The sequence below is a fragment of the Nelusetta ayraudi genome, unplaced genomic scaffold (assembly GCF_046127955.1).
Source record: "Nelusetta ayraudi isolate G7.1 ecotype Tasmania unplaced genomic scaffold, CSIRO-AGI_Nayr_v1 ptg000182l, whole genome shotgun sequence".
Classification (NCBI taxonomy): Eukaryota; Metazoa; Chordata; class Actinopteri; order Tetraodontiformes; family Monacanthidae; genus Nelusetta; species Nelusetta ayraudi.
The window spans coordinates 142,501-161,558 of record NW_027466231.1 but is presented as its reverse complement, the minus strand read 5'-3'; the positions used below and the strand labels follow the sequence as shown (position 1 = coordinate 161,558).

The 19,058-nt window shown below is 50.7% G+C and overlaps 1 protein-coding gene across 1 annotated transcript in view; it reads left to right on the top strand.

Moving 5' to 3' along the window:
- Window positions 1-19,058, top strand: part of igsf11 (immunoglobulin superfamily member 11) — an 89,759-nt gene that overhangs the window by 66,877 nt on the left and 3,824 nt on the right. The window contains exons 3-5 of the mRNA XM_076015217.1: window positions 7,719-7,882; window positions 17,251-17,458; window positions 18,802-18,957. Coding sequence (XP_075871332.1) covers window positions 7,719-7,882; window positions 17,251-17,458; window positions 18,802-18,957 — 528 coding nt within the window. The remainder of the gene's footprint in view (window positions 1-7,718; window positions 7,883-17,250; window positions 17,459-18,801; window positions 18,958-19,058) is intronic.

Sequence of the window (19,058 nt, the reverse complement as noted above, 5' to 3'; positions counted from 1 at the left end):
CAAGGAACGGTGAAATCCAGAGTTGCTCAACTGTGTTTGCAAATAAAGTTACAATGTATCAATAAATCACAGACTCTCTGTCAAAGAGACCGGATTAAAGTCTCCGCCATCGCTCAGTTGTGACGCGTTGTGGCCATGATGGCTTTCAATCGTGGCGTGCGTATCGATATTTCTGACGATATACAGTATATCGATCGCCAATCACAGTGAAAATTTTGTATTAATGATAATTTTATATTCGGAAAATATGGAAATGTTACACTTACGACCCTCTGAGGCTGTGATGGTGGTGGCCAAATATCGGTATATCTGGTATGGTGTTTGAACGGTGCTTTATTGTCCATCACTGATGTCCAGGAGCACAGCTTGAGCTCCGGTGCTGCACCTGCTGTGAGTGCTTGACTGCACCTTGCAACACTGCAGTGGGGTGAAGCATTAAACTTTTAGGATGGGGAGGGTTGTGTTGTTGAGAGGGGCCTAGTTTAGCAACTTGTCAGCGGAGGCGGAGCCTCTGCGGCGCTGCGAGCGAGGTCCCTGATCGCTTGCCGTCGAGCAGCTGGGGTTTCGCAGCACGACACAGCACAACACAACGCAACACAACGCAACACAAGCACCTGAGTTTCACTTTGACATCCTCGCCTGCTGGTTGGTTCGGCCCGCACGCACCCCGGAGGTCTGCGGCTCGACACAGCTAGCGCGCTAGCCGGCTAGCGGTGCGCAGGTGTGTGCCAGTGCACATGATTGGATTGCGTGTGCGTGTGCGTGTGTGTGCGGAAATGTGTTTAATTCCAGGGTTTTCACTTCCAAGCGCTGGTCTCTCACCGGCCCGCTGCGTCTCTTCACGGAAGCTCTCAGCACCACGAGCAACAAACTGTGACCCGTGTTGCGCTGCAGCAGTGTGAAAGGGTGCAGATGAAAGGTGAGGCTGTGATCAGAGCGCCAGCACGTTACTCCACCGCACCGCTCGGCGCTGGCGTTTGAAGAGACCCAGCGAGCCCAACCGTCGGCCCAGCCCACGGTGCTGAAGGCTCTCTGGATCCAGCTGCTGCCTGATGTCTCAGAACTTTCCTGTTTAACTGCAGAGTGGAACAAGCAGAGACTTTGAGAGCCGTTTAGTTTTCTAATCCGGCCCTTGAGCTGAACTTGAAGAAATGATATTAACAGTCAGTCATCAAGCAGCTGCATCCCCTCCATGGTTGCAGTGGTTCCAGAGTCATCTCAAGAAAGAACTAAACACCCTGGTGGTTCCAGGTGGTTCTAGGTGGTTCTAAGAGCTAAACACCCTGGTGGTCCAGGGGTGTTCCAGATGTGGGTCTACATGGTTCTGGATGGTTCTAGATGGTTCTAAGAGCAAAACAGCCTGGTGGTCCAGAGGTGGTTCTACATGGTTTGAGGTGGTTCTGGATGGTTCTAGGTGGTTCTAGGTGGTTCTAAGAGCTAAACACCCTGGTGGTCCAGAGGTGGTTCTACATGGTTCTGGATGGTTCTAGGTGGCTCTAAGAGCTAAACAGCCTGGTGGTCCAGAGGTGGTTCTAGGTGGCTCTAGATGGTTCTGGATGGTTCTAAGAGCTAAGCAGCCTGGTGGTCCAGAGGTGGTCCAGAGGTGGTTCTACATGGTTCGAGATGGTTCTGGATGGTTCTAGGTGGTTCTAGGTGGTTCTAAGAGCTAAACACCCTGGTGGTCCAGGGGTGGTCCAGAGGTGGTCCAGAGGTGGTTCTAGATGGTTCTGGATGGTTCTGGATGGTTCTAGGTGGTTCGAAGAGCTAAACACCCTGGTGGTCCAGAGGTGGTTCTACATGGTTCTGGATGGTTCTAGGTGGCTCTAAGAGCTAAAAACAGCCTGGTGGTCCAGAGGTGGTTCTAGGTGGTTCTAGATGGTTCTGGATGGTTCTAAGAGCTAAACAGCCTGGTGGTCCAGAGGTGGTTCTAGATGGTTCTGGATGGTTCTAAGAGCTAAACACCCTGGTGGGGCTTCAAAGACACTGCTTTGGTTGCAACGCTGACATGACAGCAACATGTTTTCTTCATATCCTATGATAGATTGTTTCTCTCACGCTCCCTCCCTCTCCCTCGCCAGTGAACTACAGTGGCCCTGTGCACCCAAACCTGCATATCTGCTCCACCTTCTTCTTCTTCTTCTTCTTCTTGGTGGGTTTATTGGAGGACGCCCCCTAGTGTTCAGCCCTAAATACCAAACGCTCTGCTGCCAGGCAGCTGGTTTGTCCACACCAGGCTTCCTTAGAAGCACGCTGGTGCAGGATGGCAGCTCACTGGGAGCACTGGGAGCCTGACTGGTCTGTGGAGGTTCTCATGTGTGTATGAGAACTGTTCTAAGGGGAGGAAAACCAAAGCGAGTCATTGTGCCGCCAGTCTCCACTTGTATTAATGTGTTCACAGGCAGCAGGTGAAGCTGTTGACCTGATATTGAAGTCATACATCAAAGCCAAGTTCTGTACACACTGGACCCCTCAGTCCCTCCAGTGCAGGGGGTCGCTGGCCAGTTCCGACCCGACACAACCCGCTTGTCGTTTCCCTCCTCGTCTCTCCTGCAAACAACAACAACAACAACAACAACAACAACAACGACAACAACAGTCCCGCCAGTCGTCTCAGTGAGTGAGTGAGTGTGTGTGTTCCGCACACACACACTCACTCACACACACACGTGGCAGCGTGGCGGCGCCAGGCAGCGCCAGGCAGCGTGAGGGAGCCTCTGTGTGAAAGTGGAATAAAGCAAAAAGTGAAGCCATGAATAAAAGAGGGACATGAATAAAGCGGCAGCATGTTAATGAGTCGACGTGCGTCCAAGTGTTGCAGCTCATCCTGCACTGCATCTCTGTTTGATTCCATTCCACCTCCACTTGACTGAGTGGGAGCCCACACACACACACACACACACACACACACACACACACACACTGCTCTCTGTGGTGCAGTTTTCTCATGCATTAGTCAACAGCAGTTTTGACACTTTCCCCCCAAATGCAGGATGTGAGGGAGTCGTTCACCACAACCCCAGTGTCAGCCCACTCCTCCTCTCTCACTCCTCCTCTCCCACTCCTCCTCTCTCTCTCACTCCTCTCTCTCACTCCTCTCTCTCCCACTCCTCCTCTCTCACTTCTCTCTCTCCCACTCCTCCTCTCTCTCACTCCTCCTCTCACTCCTCCTCTCTTTCACTCCTCCTCTCACTCCTCCTCTCTCCCTTCCTCTCTCTCAATCCTTCTCTCACTCCTCCTCTCTCTCTCTCCTCCTCTCACTCCTCCTCTCTCACTCCCCCTCTCTCTCACTCCTCCTCTCACTCCCCCTCTCTCTCACTCCTCTCACTCCTCCTCTCTCCCTTCCTCTCTCTCTCCTCTTCTCAGTCCTCCTCTCTCTCTCTCTCCTCCTCTCTCTCTCCTCCTCCTCTCACTCCTCTCTCTCCCCCTCTCTCTCACTCCTCTTCTCTCTCACTCCTCCTCTCTCTCCCCCTCTCTCTCACTCCTCTCACTCTCCTCCTCTCTCACTCCTCCTCTCTCTCACTCCTCCTCTTACTCCCCCTCTCTCTCTCTCACTCCTCTCACTCACTCCTCCTCCTCTCTCTCACACACTCCTCTCACTCACTCCTCCTCCTCTCTCTCTCACTCCTCTCACTCACTCCTCCTCCTCTCTCTCACACACTCCTCTCACTCACTCCTCCTCCTCTCTCTCTCTCCCTCTCTCACTCTGAGCACACACTGCCCGGGGTGACTTTATCAATTAGGGCTTTTGTTGAAAGAACCTCCTCCTCCTCCTCCTCCTCCTCCTCCGCCTCCTCCTCCTTCTGTTCTTCTCCACCCTTTCTGATGAATTCTCTCGCCCTCCCTCTCTGACCTCCCTCCCACGGCTCATCTTTTTTCTTTCTTTTTTCATACTCTCTGCTTTTATCTTTCTTGTCCTGACAATTAGAGCCCTAACTGCCCCCCCCCCACACACACACACACCCACCGTGGAAACTCTCTCATCTTCTTTCTTCTCTTCGCTCCTCCCTTTAATTCGCTTTCATTTTGACGCGACTCTCAACACGTCGCCAGAAACTTTGTTCTTTTTGTCTGCTGCTGCTGCTGTATTAACTGCAGCAGCATCAGAGACATCAGAACCTGGCATAAAGCTTTGAATGAACAGAACTGTACTTTGATATCGTTTAATGTGTGTGTGTGTGTGTAGTGGATTTTTAATCCTAGTTCTAAATGAACGGGGGAGAAGGGGTCCGGGTGTCACTCTGGGTGTCACCACCAGAGTGTAAAACGGGAGCAGCTGGATTCTTTTCTGTTATTATCGCGTTATTACAGTGTTGGCTGAGTCTCCACTGGTCTGGATCAAAAAGTCCCAGACTGAGACCAGACAGTGAAAATGCCTCAGAGACCCAGACCCTTAAAAAGTGGTCTGGAGACCATGACCAACCTCCAAGACTGCAACACGAGTTTAACAGGAAGTCAGATGAGGCTTTGATGGTGAAAAAGCAGATGAGATGGTCCACCAACTGACTAGCTCTGGTCCACTGGCTCAGGTCCACTGGCTCAGGTCCACTAGCTCAGGTCTACTAGCTCAGGTCTACTAGCTGAGGTCCACTGGCTCAGGTCCACTGGCTCAGGTCCACTAGCTCAGGTCTACTAGCTCAGGTCTACTAGCTGAGGTCCACTGGCTCAGGTCCACTGGCTCAGGTCTACTAGCTCAGGTCTACTAGCTCAGGTCTACTAGCTCTGGTCCACTAGCTGAGGTCCACTAGCTCTGGTCCGCTAGCTCAGGTCTACTAGCTCAGATCCACTAGCTCTGGTCCACTAGCTCTGGTCCACTGGCTCTGTTCCACTGGCTCAGGTCCAGCAGAGGTGTGGGCTGGTCCAGCTGGCTGTGCTTGACGGACCTTCAGAAAAGGCTCAGGAACTCCCTCACACAGCTTTGGGCCGAGGCTTGTGCAACACTAAGGTAACATTCAGCAAGGCCATCTGTTCTTTTTAAGTGTATCCCTAACAGGCCACTGTTGCGTGTCACAGATGAACGTGCTACTGTTTGAAGTCGGGGTGGAAAATGGTTGGCGGCGCTGAAGAAAGTCACATGTGCGTCTGTTGGAGGCAATGTGCAATTTGAAATGTTCACACTGCACGGACCGCGTGTGTGTGTGTGTGTGTGTGTGTGTGTGTGTGTGTGTGTGTGTGTGTGTAGTCTCCTAATCCACTGTTTTCAAATGAGCCCTCCAGCTGTTGTGGGCTTGAGAGACCACCGCCTTGAAGGGGGCTTAGTGATGCTCCTTCCATCTTCCTTCCTCTGCTCCCCCTCCACTTTCTTCCTTTTCTTCTTGCTCTCCATATTTTTTCTTCTTCTTCTCCTTTTTGTTCTCTTCTTCCTCGGCCTGCCTGAAGAAGTGCGGGACAATCGATGTGAACGCATCGCTGCCTATCAGGAACCACCGACTGTTGGTCACATTCTGCCGGCGCCGTTAATCCTCCAAGAAGAACAGATTGATTTTCTGTACATGAAATGAGCAGAGAGGATAGTGGAGGATAACACCCGAGGAGGGACCTCAGAGTTCGGGGGGGGGGGGGGGGGGGGGGGTTGGATTACTTGTGGAAGGAAAAAATACAAAAATGCAGATTCAACTCCTTTTTCTCAAGTAAAACTAAGAATGCACAGCTTCAGAAATTCACTGCAGTGGAAAGTAAACGTGATATTATCCATCCATCCATCCATCTATCCATCCATCTATCATCCATCCATCCCATCCATCTATCATCCATCCATCCCATCCATCCTTCCATCCATCCCATCCATCTATCCATCCTTCCATCCATCCATCCATCCATCCATCTATCCTTCCATCCATCCATCCATCTATCCATCCATCTATCCTTCCATCCATCCATCCATTTATCCATCCATCTATCCATCTAGCCATCCATCCACCCACCCATCCATTCATCCATCCTTCCATCCATCCATCCACCCACCCATCCATCCATCCATCTATCATCCATCCATCCATCCATCCATCCATCCATGTATCCATGGATCCATGGATAAAAACTCTGCCATAATATACAACAGCGGAATGTTGCAGTGCCACCCAGTGGATATTATATGATGTGAAGAAAACAGACCATGGAGAATAACTGTATTGTCATAGTTACAGGGGGAAAAGGTAACTTGAAAGAGTGTTGAGGTCCAGCAGAGAAAGGGACGGCCTGGCCGGCCCTGACGGCGCCCCCTACTGGTGCTTTACGTCTCACCCGTCCTGGGTCGACTGCTGCTGCTGCTGCTGCTGCTGCTCCACGTTTTTTGAGGAGCAGGTGGCTGCTTGTTGTTTGGCGATTGACTCATGGCTAGATCATCATCCTGCATTACCGCTAACCATTCACAGGACGTGATCAATTACACCTAATCACATCAGAGTGCTGCTCACCATGTTTGGATGATATGACCTCCCGCCGGGGTTTTTGTGGACGTGGATACATGATTGCGGTGGGGGGGGGGGGTTGGAAGGCCTAACTCGATTGGAGGCCGTAATGTCTTTAGGTGCTCTAGAAATAGGAGGCTGTGTGTACGTATTCATCAGAGTGGCTCTGTTGTGGCTGACAGCTGAGTCCGCAAGAGCTGCACCAGCAGCTCCCTGAGATCCTGGAGGAGCCTCTGCTTGCTCCAGACAACAGGGCCCGTGAAGGTTGCAAAACTTGAGAGCTTCGGAGCAGCAGCGCGTCAACACCCCCCCCCCCCCCCCCCCTTGTCGTCTTCCTTCTTCTTTCGGTGTGTATTGATACGAGGCGGCAAGGAGGAGCTTGTTCTGGGATGGGAGGGAGAACTCCAGAGACAGCTTATCTTGTTTCCCCATTTAACTCTTACATATTTGATGGGATCCTCGGCGGTGCGGTCCGGACGTCAGCTCGGCTTTGCAAAGAGCGTTTGGGAGGAGGAGGCGGAGCCGGGCTCGGCAAACCGGGCTTGTTTGAGCCGCAGACCTTTGAAAAGAGAACCCTGAGCCGGGTTTGTTGAGGGAATAATAGAAACAGGCTGGACTTCATTGAATACTGCGGGAAAGAGAGGAGGATTTCCCCCCCCCCCCCAGATGATCTCCTCCTCCGTGTCCTGCTGCAGGACTGCAGGCAGACAAAATATGATGACGACTTAAAACAAAAACAAACATTTCACTGCGTCGCTGTGAGGCACTGTCTGCTTCACATGAAAGGTTAGATTGCACGCTCCCTCCCTCTCCTGAGCTTGCCGGTGAACTACGGTGGCCCTGTGCACCCAAACCTGGATACCCGCTCCACCTTCTTCTTCTTCTTCTTCTTCTTCTTCTTCTTCTCTGTGGTGGGTTGATGTGAGGGCGCCCCCTAGCGTTCAGTCTAAGTACCAAACACTCTACAGTCAGGCAGCTGGATTGTCCACAGCAGGCTTCCTTAGAAAGATGCTGGTGCGAGATGGCCGCTCACTGGGAGCACTGGGACCCTGACTGGTCTATGGAGGTTCTCATATCTATATGAGAAGCGTTCTAAAGGGAGGAGTTTTATTGTACTGCCATGATGCACTTGTATTCATGTATTTATGTGTTGAAGCTTTCATCAATACAACAATCATGAACCCAGCCAAACACGACACACTGGACCTTGAAGTCCAGAATCAAACTTGTAACACACTTGTAACCGGTTGCCTTTCCAAAACTGACCCGGGTGGGGCGCCCCCTGCCTGTCTGTCTGTCTCCCTCCTGCAGTGTGTGTGCGGGCCCTGGATGTGACCGTGTCCCAGAGCAGCGTCCAGGTGGCGCGGGGCCAGCCGGCGGTGCTGCCCTGCTCCTTCAGCACCAGCGCCGCCCTCAACAACCTCAACATCATCTGGATGGTCATCCCGCTGTCCAACGCCAACCAGCCAGAGCAGGTAGGACCGGGCCCCGCCCCCACTGTGGCCTCACCTGCATCTGTGTTCTGCAAAATACATACCCAACATCTTCTCCGCAAATGTATTTGCAGAGTCAATATATGTATACAAATATGAAAATATTTGGATTAAAAAAAAAACTTTAAATAAACAAATATTGAGTTAAATATAAATAAATAAAATACACAGTAAATCTGAATATATAAATATGTTAAGAAAAATCATATATTTATCTATATATATATATATATATTTATAGATAAATATATATATATATATATATATATGTATACATACATATGTAAATATATACATATATATATTTATATATGTATATATATATATATATATATACATATATAAATATATATATAAATATATATAATATATATATATAAATATATATATATATATATTATATATATATATTTATATATGTATGTATACATACATATGTAAAACATATATATATATATATATATATATATATATATATATATATATACATAAATATATATAATATATATATATAAAAATATATATGTATATATATATATATATATATATATATATATATACATATTCAAAAAATGGAAATTGCCCATGCAGCTGCGACCCAATCAAAACAGCTCCGCAGGGACCCACTTTTGGGTCTCAACCCACCAGTTGAGAAACATTGCTTTAACTCTCTCTCTCTCACACACACACACACACACACACACACACACACACACACAGTGGTGGCTCTTCCTCATGACTGTGATGCTGACACTGGTGCTGTGTGTCGGCTGTTGATCTGTGCTGTTTGTGTCTTCTTGCTTCACCGCGCTACTGAGATGCATCCAGCACAATTTTTACTCATCATCATCACAATAATAGTAACAATAATAATAATAATGATGACCATCACTGTGCTTTGCATCACGGATGTCCCCCGGCCTGCTTTCCATTGCCGACCGCCGCAGTCGAAGCAGGTACACAACCAAAAACCACTGTATTGCGTCCAGAGGTGTGCTCAGAGACACCACCAAGTGAGCTTCTTCCGCCACTGCATTCACTGTAAGGCTTTGAGACCAGTGAGTCGAGTGAAGGCGCGTGCAGAGAGAGACCGATTGTGGGGGAAGGGGAGACCTCCAGCACGTTGACCCGGCTTCCAGTAAGAAGGAGGCCGGCTGAACACACTCCACTGCACAGTCAGCGCATTCCAAGTGTGTTGCACTGCTGCTCGGGCAACAACGCAGTGAGCTAATGCAACCTTTGAGCCACAACAAAGAAAAAGATCTCTTCTGGATGCATCTGAGCACACCTTTGAAAATAATGAGGTTCCACCGTAGAACAGATGGAGATTAGACCCAGATTAATCCCCAGTAGCATGGTAGCATTAGCACTGAGTTTAGACAATCCCCAGTAGCATGATAGCGTTAGCAGTGAAGCTTGAAGCTGTGTTTTAGAGCCTCCCAACCAGCTGTAGTGCTGCCCCCTGCAGGACAGCAGTGACCACAGGAGCTTCTACCACCTGTCTTGGCAAAGTGCTGCTCCCGGCCTCCTGGCAGTAGTTTGGGGATGAACGGGCAGTAGTTTGGGGTGAGCAGTCAGTAGTTTGGGGTGAACAGGCAGTAGTTTGGGGTGAACAGGCAGTAGTTTGGGGTGAACAATCAGTAGTTTGGGGTGAACAGTCAGTAGTTTGGGGTGAACAGGCAGTAGTTTGGGGTGAACAGGCAGTAGTTTGGGGTGAACGGGCAGTAGTTTGGGATGAACAGTCAGTAGTCTGGCATGAACAGTCAGTAGTTTGGGGATGAACGGGCAGTAGTTTGGGGTGAACAGTCAGTAGTTTGGGGTGAACAGGCAGTAGTTTGGGGTGAACAATCAGTAGTTTGGGGTGAACAGGCAGTAGTTTGGGGTGAACAGTCAGTAGTTTGGGGTGAACAGGCAGTAGTTTGGGGTGAGCAGTCAGTAGTTTGGGATGAACAGGCAGCAGCAGAGAGTGAGACTCCCCTCGATGTCCAGGTGTTTGACTCTGTGCCGGTCTCACTCTGCAGGAGGCCTCTAAATAACCTGACAACATTTCATGGATGGATGCAAAGCCATGACAGTCGACATAGCAACACACACACACACACACACACACACACACACACACACACACACACACACACACACACACATGTACCTGAGTCGGCCCTTCATTGGAGCGCTGCTGCACTGTGGCTGACGTGCTTGATGTTTTCTCATCATTCTCTCCCCTCCCCTCTCCTCTGCACCCCCCACCACCCCCGCCACCCCCACCCCCTCTCACTCTCTCTCTCACCCCCCACCCCCCACCCCCTTGCGGGACTTCTCTGATTCCATTCGAGTTGTTTAACATGCAGCTGCAGGCCGTACGAGCTCACCTGCCTGCCGTCACTTTGAACCCCAGCGCTACTCGCCCATCCAACTAACACAATGATCTTCTGCACTAATTACCTCCCGCCCACGACAGGCTCTGCATCGCAGCTGTTCACACACACACACACACACACGAGACAGACACACACACACACACACCATCAAACTAGTACGAGGGCACGTTGCTGGTCCAGATAAAGTTCAGGGTCCATGTGCAGGCAGATTGTATGATTGTATGCAGTGTCTCTGTCCACTGCAACGGCAAGGCTGGCGGTGGAGAAGCAGAGCGGTGGGGGGGTGCAGTCAGCTGCACACCACTGCAGCGCACTGCCGTGTGACGTGCTGGTCCAAACGTGTTGTGGTCCGAGCTGCCGCCAGCTGACTCGTCGTAAAGGAAGTCGTGGCGGAGAACGTGGTGGAGTAGATACCAGGTGGAGTAGATACCAGGTGGAGCTGATACCAGGAAGGAGGGGTGCATGATGGTGGTCGGTCTCTCTCTCCCTCTCCCTCTCCCTCTCCCTCTGTCTGTCTCTCTCTCTCTCGCTACCTCTGTCTCTCTCTCCCTCTCCCTCTCCCTCTGTCTGTCTCTCTCTCTCTCGCTACCTCTGTCTCTCTCTCTCTCTCCCTCTCCCTCTCCCTCTCTCTCTCTCCCTCTGTCTGTCTCTCTCTCTCCCTCTCTCTCCCTCTCTCTCCTCGTCTCATTGCATTGTGTTGTGTGCAACAACACATCGGCCATAAATGGGCGACTGAGCAGAAAACACGCAAAGCAATGCAGCCTGCACACTTTGTGCACATTTTGTGCACACTTTGCGCACACTTTGCGCTCACTTTGCGCACACTCGCATGCTAGCTGGGCAGGCTGCGTATCACTTGTGTGTGCGCCGGCTGAGAGGTGAGTGATGAAGTGAGGCGCTGCGCGTGGCGACAAGTACAAGGTCACTTTAGAGGAGGAGGAGGACGTCACCCACGATTAGAGTTGATGCTAAAAGCCATTAAGAATTACTGAAGAGAGGCCCCGGCAACCTGTGTTAGCACTTTAGCATCTTGCTTCCTCCCACTCACATCTCTGCCGCCGCCGCCGCTGCTGCTGCTGCTGCTGCTCCTCACATCGCAGGAGACGTGGAGCTGCGTCAGAGGGCAAAGACAAGCGGTAGGAAGTGGGTGGCTGTTTCACTGCTGCTTAATAATCTTACATTACATCCCAGAGCCGATCAACCCTGGCAAAGCCAGTGCTCAGCGGAGCTCCCTTCCTCTTTACTGCGCTGTTGTTGTTGTTGTTGTTGTTGTTGTTGTTGTTGGTTTTTTGTTTGTTTGTTTGTCTACTTTGCCTGGTGTAAGGCGACCTTGGCTCCGATGAAGGGGCATCAAAAGTCCAAGTTTGGACCAAATTCTCTTCCTAGCAGCGCCCAACTCAGCCAGCACCATTCTGTAGATCAGGGGTGTCAAACATACGGCCCGCGGGGCCGGATCAGGCCCTCGAAACGGTTTGGTTTTTTTCCGGCCCGCGCGCGAGATGATTTTGCAAAAATATCAAAACTGCAATATTTCTCGATGACAGGAAGCGCCGTTCTAAATGTGTCCACTTGGTGTCGCAATTTCGTTTCTGCTTCGCAATCAAACTCAATAGTGGGGCGGAGCAAATCGGCACAAGTACAGCCACTCACGCCTCCTATTGGCTGCCCTCATTGCCCCACAATGTCTCTGTTGAAACAGACAAAGTTGATGCAGAGCAGTGTTGCCAACTCAGCGACTTTCTCCTCCCAAAAAGTCGCTATTCTCCCGATAGCGACTTTTTTTTGTTGTCAAAAGCGACTAGCGACAACTCTAGCGACTTTTGGATGGGCTCAGTCTGCGCCTCACTGACTTCTTCTTCTCAAGCAGACTCAGGTGGAAACCTCAACAACGTGATGACCCCCGTCCCCGTCCCCGTCCCTGCGGAGAGGTTACACAACCCAAACACGCTGGCGTCCAGCAGCCATTGGATTTTATTGATCGGCCAGAGAGGATCTTTTGTTTCATTATTGTTTCCAGGGGTGCGTTTCCTCCCTGAGGGGTCTGAGAGAGCGCGGCGGCCTCATCGCGGCCTCATCGCGGCCTCATCGCGGCCTCATCGGCTTCGACCTCGTGCACTAATGAGGCGGGAGACTGGAAACACTTAAAGGCACCGCATCTATTGTGTTAATGATGTACGTTCTAACAGTAACGTGCACACGTGTCAACTGCAACACTCCTCAACAACTCTTTACGCATGGAATTTTCTTTAGACTTTCTTTTCACCTCTGCTCATGCATTGCATCCATCCAGAGGAAGAAGAAGAAGAAGAAGAAGAAGAAGAAGAAGAAGAAGAAGAAGTGTTCTTGTACAGCAGAGCCTCAGCAGGAAGGATTTCTGCACTCGTCCGCCAGTGGAGCTGAACGAGGGATGAATTCACTCCTTTGCTTTTTTTTTTTTTTTGCTTTTTCTTCTTTTGATTGGTTTTGCTTTCTGGGTGATGTTGCCGCAGCGGGTCGGGACCAGCCGACACTGAGTAAACCGGGTCAGAGGTGGAACATATTGAGGTGAAACAGCGACATCTAGTGGTGACATTTCAGATTGCAGCATCTTTCACTCTCTCCCTCCCTCGCCTGAGCTCGCCGGTGAACTGCGGTGGCCCTCTGCACCCCAAACCTGGCGACCTGCTCCACCTTCTTCTTCTTCTTGGTTGGTTTATTGGAGGGCGCCCCCTAGCGGTCAGCCTGAATACCAAACGCTCTGCTGTCAGGCAGCTGGATTGTCCACACCAGGCTTCCGTAGAAACGTGCTGGTGCAGGATGGCAGCTGACTGGGAGCACTGGGAGCCTGACTGGTGATATGGAGAACCGTTCTAAGGGGAGGAAAACCAAATAAGTCAGTAATGCATTCATGTGCAGTACATGAAGCGTTTGGCAATATAAAAACCGTAAACCAGGCGGGCGTTTGCTCCCTGGACCTTGAAGACTGAACACACGCTGTTGCTGAAGTGGACGGAATGTCGGCAGATGTTGGGAGCTGCTGATCCTGGACGGTGGCGGCAGGGAGACGTTGGAAAGCGTGGGGGCGGGAACGAAGGTGCGAGACGAGATCCTCAGGCCCCTCAGGCCCAGACGTTCTCTCACACCTGGACTGGTCGGGGGGGGGGGGTTCTGCAGTGGCTCGGTCTGTTTGGAACCCATCAGCGCAGACAGCAGCCGCACTGATAGCTGATAGCGTAGCGGCGCAGAGCCACTCACAACCGGGCTTGCCCTTGCAAGGTTCTGGCTGTGGACCCGGCCGGCCAGAGATCGCTAGTTAAAAGCCAGCAGAACAGTCTGTTTTCCCTCCGCACGGCGCCGTTCGGCGGAGCGCCGATGGCGTTTTTATGGGCTTTACCGTGCACACAGCGCACGCAGGCGGCCACGTCCACTGTAAGCAAAGCAAAGAGGCCCTGCTGCTGCTGCTGCTGCTGCTGCTGCTGCTGCGGCTGCTGCTGCTGTTACTGCTGCTATTACTGCTGCTGCTATTACTGCTGCTGCTGCTGCGGCTGCTGCTGCTGTTACTGCTGCTGCTGCTACTGCTGCTGTTACTGCTGCTGCTGCTACTGCTGCTATTACTGCTGCTGCTGCGGCTGCTGCTGCTGCTCCTGCTGCTGCTGCTGCTGTTACTGCTGCTGCTGCTACTGCTGCTGCGGCTGCTGCTGCTACTGCTGCGGCTGCTGCTGCTGCTGCTGCTGCTGCTGCGGCTGCTCAACAATAATGCAGTGTAAACAGAAAACGGTGCAGGGATATGAGATATGCAAATGATGAATTCGGAGCAAATAAACATGTGAGTAAATGTGGGTGAGGCGGTGTTAGCGTACACCCTGATGCACTCCTCACTACTGATTGGCTCCCAATCCTCAGACTCTTTTGTCCTTTAAAGACCACGAGTCAGTCGGGCCAGATGTTTCACACTGGACCTTGAAGGTTTTACTCTGCAGAGCCTTCGTTGCAGAGCCATTACCAGCGCCAACAACATCCGATCCCTCTACCGACTGACTGGTATCGCTGACGTGTTGATGTGGTCCCTGAATCAGTGCCTCCTCCGCGGCCGCTCGGCTGTTGGGCTGATAGTGGCATCAAAGCAGCAGCAGCAGCAGCAGCAGCAGCAGCAGCAGCAGCAGCAGCGGCGGCGAGCGGAGATGCAGCCTACTGGAGAGGAACGTCGCAGGGCCCGAGCCGTTAGAGCGAGAAGATAACAGCAGCAGCTTACAACCACTCAGTCCAAGTTGTGTGTGTGTGTGTGTGTGTGTGTGTGTGTGTGTGTGTGTGTGTGTGTGTGTGTGTGTGTGTAGGAGAGGGAGGGGGGGTTTAAAGGTTTGTTCTGGTGTTTTACTGAGGCTGCGGTGGAGTGGTCCCCTGGTGTCTGGTCCAGCCCCATCTCCTGGGTGGGTCAGCTAGAAGGAGGCTAATGTCACCATGCTGCTGCTGCTGCTGCTGCTGCTGCTGCTGCTGCTGCTGCACAGCTACTTTGATGTGTCTGCTGTCTCATGGTTTGTGAGGATTTATTCAAAGTGTAAGAAACAGGAGTTTGGGTGCAGCAGTTTCAAGAGGAATTCTACCAGAAAAACAATCAGTCAGTCGATGGAAGCCACAGCGGTCGTACAGAAAGTGAAGAGAACGTGTTGAGCCTTTCAGGAAGGTGAGAGCGCTGCCGTGTGAGGTCGGGTCGGGTCGTGGTCGGACTCGTCCAGCGACGCCACTTCTGGAGTTCTTAGGCCGGCCCGGCCGCCAATCTGAGCGCCAGCCATGACCTCCTTTCCTCCTGTAGACAAGCCGCAGCCGCAGCAGCAGCAGCAGCAGCAGCAACCAACCAGGTCACACGAGAGGATGAGGTGATTTGTGTACACACAAGCGCACGCAGATAATAATCTGCACGGCGGCCGCAGACACAAAGTCTGAAATGAAAAAAGAGAGAAGCGGTGAAAGTGGACCTTGGAGGCGTGGTTCTGCTGCAGCAACCAGGCGACAAGAAGCAGGGACAGGTGTGACATGCTGCCTGGAACTAGCCTGCACACACACACACACACACACACACACACACACACACACACACACACACGCACAGGTTGGCTGAGTTTCCCAGAGAATCAGACACTGATGTTGCACTTTAAAATGTGAAGTAGGGAGGCACTGATACCAGAACCAGTAACGAACCAGTAGAGTACCAGTACTTGCATTTTGGTCCTCACCAATACAGATGTTAATCAGGCCATTACACATCACAGAATTACTTTGACTTTTTTTCTAATTTCTCCACAGATGTTTTTTTGTTCCTCAGCAGCGTTTCCTTGCAGCGCAAACACACCTTTCACTAAGTTGTCATGTACAAACACACACACTGACCAGTGACACCAGCACCTGGGGGGAGTTCAGCGTCCCATTTTGTTTTGTTGGGACATTTCCTGCTGAAGTCCTCCCGGTGCGATCGGCTCCTCTGCAGTGCAGCGTCACCGCCAGGAGGACGTCGGGAGGTCGCAGTGTGGAGAAAAAAACACACACACACACAATACACTTCCCAGGCACACACACAACCAAACAGTCCCAGGGAGGTGCACAACCCTTCAGGATGCTTGAGTGGGCGGAGTCGGCACGTCGACACACTGCAACAAAGCGGTGATGGTTCACTGCAGTTTGGGCCACTGCTAGCCTGTCTGAAGCAAGCTAGCCTGATTCTGATTGGCTGCCATCTGCTGCTGGACGCTGGCCTTCACTTTTATTCTATTCCATTTTATTTATTTGTTTATTTATTTATTTATTTATTTATTATCATGTTTTCAACATTTTGTGCAAATAAATAAATAAATAAATAAATAAATAAAACCTGACACACACACACACACACACAGAGGAAGCTGCATTCTAGAAAGAGATATGAAGAACTGACACACACACACACACACACACACACACACACACACACACACACACACACACGCGTGTGCGGGCCCACAGGATGCAGTGGCAGCTCTCGCCCCAGCTGAGGAGCTGCTGCCCATTCATCTGCACATGAGAGGACAAAGCCAGTGAGCTGCATTCAGGAAATTGCAGGCGCACAATTTGCAGCCATCAAGAGGTGATGGAGAACAGATACACACTTCTGCGCTTCCATCCCAGCGCTGTCATTTCGCTGAGACACACACACACAGGCGCTGGTTGTTATGCTCACGCTCCTCACTGGAGGCTCTTTCCAGCAGTGAATGGCTCCTCTCTCTCCTCCTGCTCCTGCTTTTGTGTGCTGTGCCCGGCTTGCACTGCCGCTTTGTGCGGGCCTGCTGAGGGCTGAACGGCTGCTTCTCATGAACGGCTGCTTCTTCCCACGAGTCTCCAGCCGCTCAGGCCAGAACCAGGGAGTTGAAGGGGTCTCCACTGCCATCAAATGTTTGTTGTCACACTGGAGCTGACGCCACCCCCCCCCCCCCCCCTTTTTCTTTTTTTCTTTTTTTTCCCTGTTGAATTCATCAGACTGCAGTTTTAAGTCAAAAGAGTCCAAATGTTTTCAATTATGCATTTCATTTAGCGGAGGCTTTTATCTAAAGAGGCTTACAGTGCGCAGTGAAAGCATACTTCCACTGCGCACTGCTGATCCAGGAATGCACCCAGTGAGCCATACACACCACTCACAAATAAAAGGGTTTTACTCCTTGCTCTCTATGTCAGTTTGTTTGTTTGTTTGTTTGTTTGTTTTATTTATTTATTTTTCTGTGCTTCTCGCGCTGCTCTCTCTCTCTCTCTCTCTCGCTCTCTCTCTCTCTCTCTGTCGCTGTTGTTGATAGAGCCAGGACGCCCTCTAGTGGGGAAAGATCAGAAACAGTCAAAGCAAGCGCATCGAGCTCCGGTGTAGTGTTGTAACCCGAACCCGAACCCCGAACCCCGAACCAGACAACGCCCAGTCTCACCCCTTGACGGCTGAGTGTGAATTAACGGCCGTCTCTCCGCGTGACCTTGCAGGTGATCATCTACCAGGGCGGCCAGGTCTTCAGCCTCGCCAACCACTTCAACGGCCGCGTGGGCTTCGCGGCCACCATGCCGAGCACAAGTGCCTCCATCTTCATCAACAACACCCAGCTGTCCGACACTGGGACCTACCAGTGCCTGGTCAACAACCTGCCCGACAGAGGGGGCCGGAACATCGGCGTCATCGGCCTGACCGTCCTGGGTAACCGCAGCAACGCTCACTGGACTTTGTTGGTCTTTTAGAAATATGGCTTTTATTTTGTTAACAAAAAAAAAACAAAAAAAACTGTCATGTGAATAGCACCACCTAGTGTACAGGTACTACCCGAAACATTAGAATATCCAGTAAAAGTTGTTTTATTTTGACAATTTAACATCAAAGATGAAAGCAACACATTTTATTGAGCCATTCCATGCAAACTGACATCTCAAGCAGTTCCTTGTTGTAACTTTGCTGATGAAGATTTTCAGCTTATTAAAACCACAAAGCCACAAACTCAGAATATTATTATAAAATCTTGAGTTATTGTTTTTCTTTTCTTTTTTTAAGCTGCAAGACCTGATCAGCAAAATCCAAAGAAATAAAAACTGGAAATATATTGATTTGCATATTATTCCTTTAAATAATATGTCACATTCACCTTTTAATTTGAACTGCAGAAATACAGCAACCTGTTCAGGGTATTCTAATGTTCTGGGTAGAACCTGTACAGTCATACGTTAATCATAACCATCATCTGGAATCAAACGTCCTTGACTTTCACGTTGGGTTCATCAGGAAGCCAGTAGAGGGCAGCATTCAGCTCTTTTTAGATGTGGTTAATATGCTACATGCTAAAGCCAGCCAGTGGTTAATCTGCTACATGCTAAAGCCAGCCAGTGGTTAATCTGCTACATGCTAAAGCCAGCCAGTGGTTAATACGCTACATGCTAAAGCCAGCCAGTGGTTAATCTGCTACATGCTAAAGCCAGCCAGTGGTTAATACGCTACATGCTAAAGCCAGTCAGTGGTTAATACGCTACATGCTAAAGCCAGCCAGTGGTTAATCTGCTACATGCTAAAGCCAGCCAGTGGTTGATATGCTACATGCTAAAGCCAGTCAGTGGTTGATATGCTACATGCTAAAGCCAGTCAGTGGTTAATTTGCTACATGCTAAAGCCAGTCAGTGGTTAATTTGCTACATGCTAAAGCCAGTCAGTGGTTGATATGCTACATGCTAAAGCCAGTCAGTGGTTAATTTGCTACATGCTAAAGCCAGTCAGTGGTTGATATGCTACATGCTAAAGCCAGTCAATGGTTAATCTGCTACATGCTAAAGCCAGCCAGTGGTTAATATGCTACATGCTAAAGCCAGTCAGTGGTTAATATGCTACATGCTACACCCAAGTCATGTATGAAAATCTGCACAACGACAAAAAAAAAAAACAGTTTGAAAATGAAATATTATAAGACTGTGGTAAGGAAGCTGTATGGAGCTTCCGGGACCTTCTGCCTCCTTCCCTGTGACGCCGTTGGTTGACGCCCCCCCTCCTCTCTGTGCCAGTGCCCCCCTCGGTGCCGGCCTGTCGGATCCAGGGCTCGCTGGACGTGGGCAGCGACGTCATGCTGTTCTGCAGCTCGGAGGAGGGCATTCCCACGCCATCCTACTCCTGGGAGAAGCTGGACGCGCTGCCCCGGCTGCCGCACAACGCCATGCAAGGTATAACAAACAGGCGGGCCGTCGGAGTTCCCTTTTGCCCCACGTTTGCTGGTAAATGACACACAACACGGCGGAGGCGTCGAGCACCAACCCTGCCATCG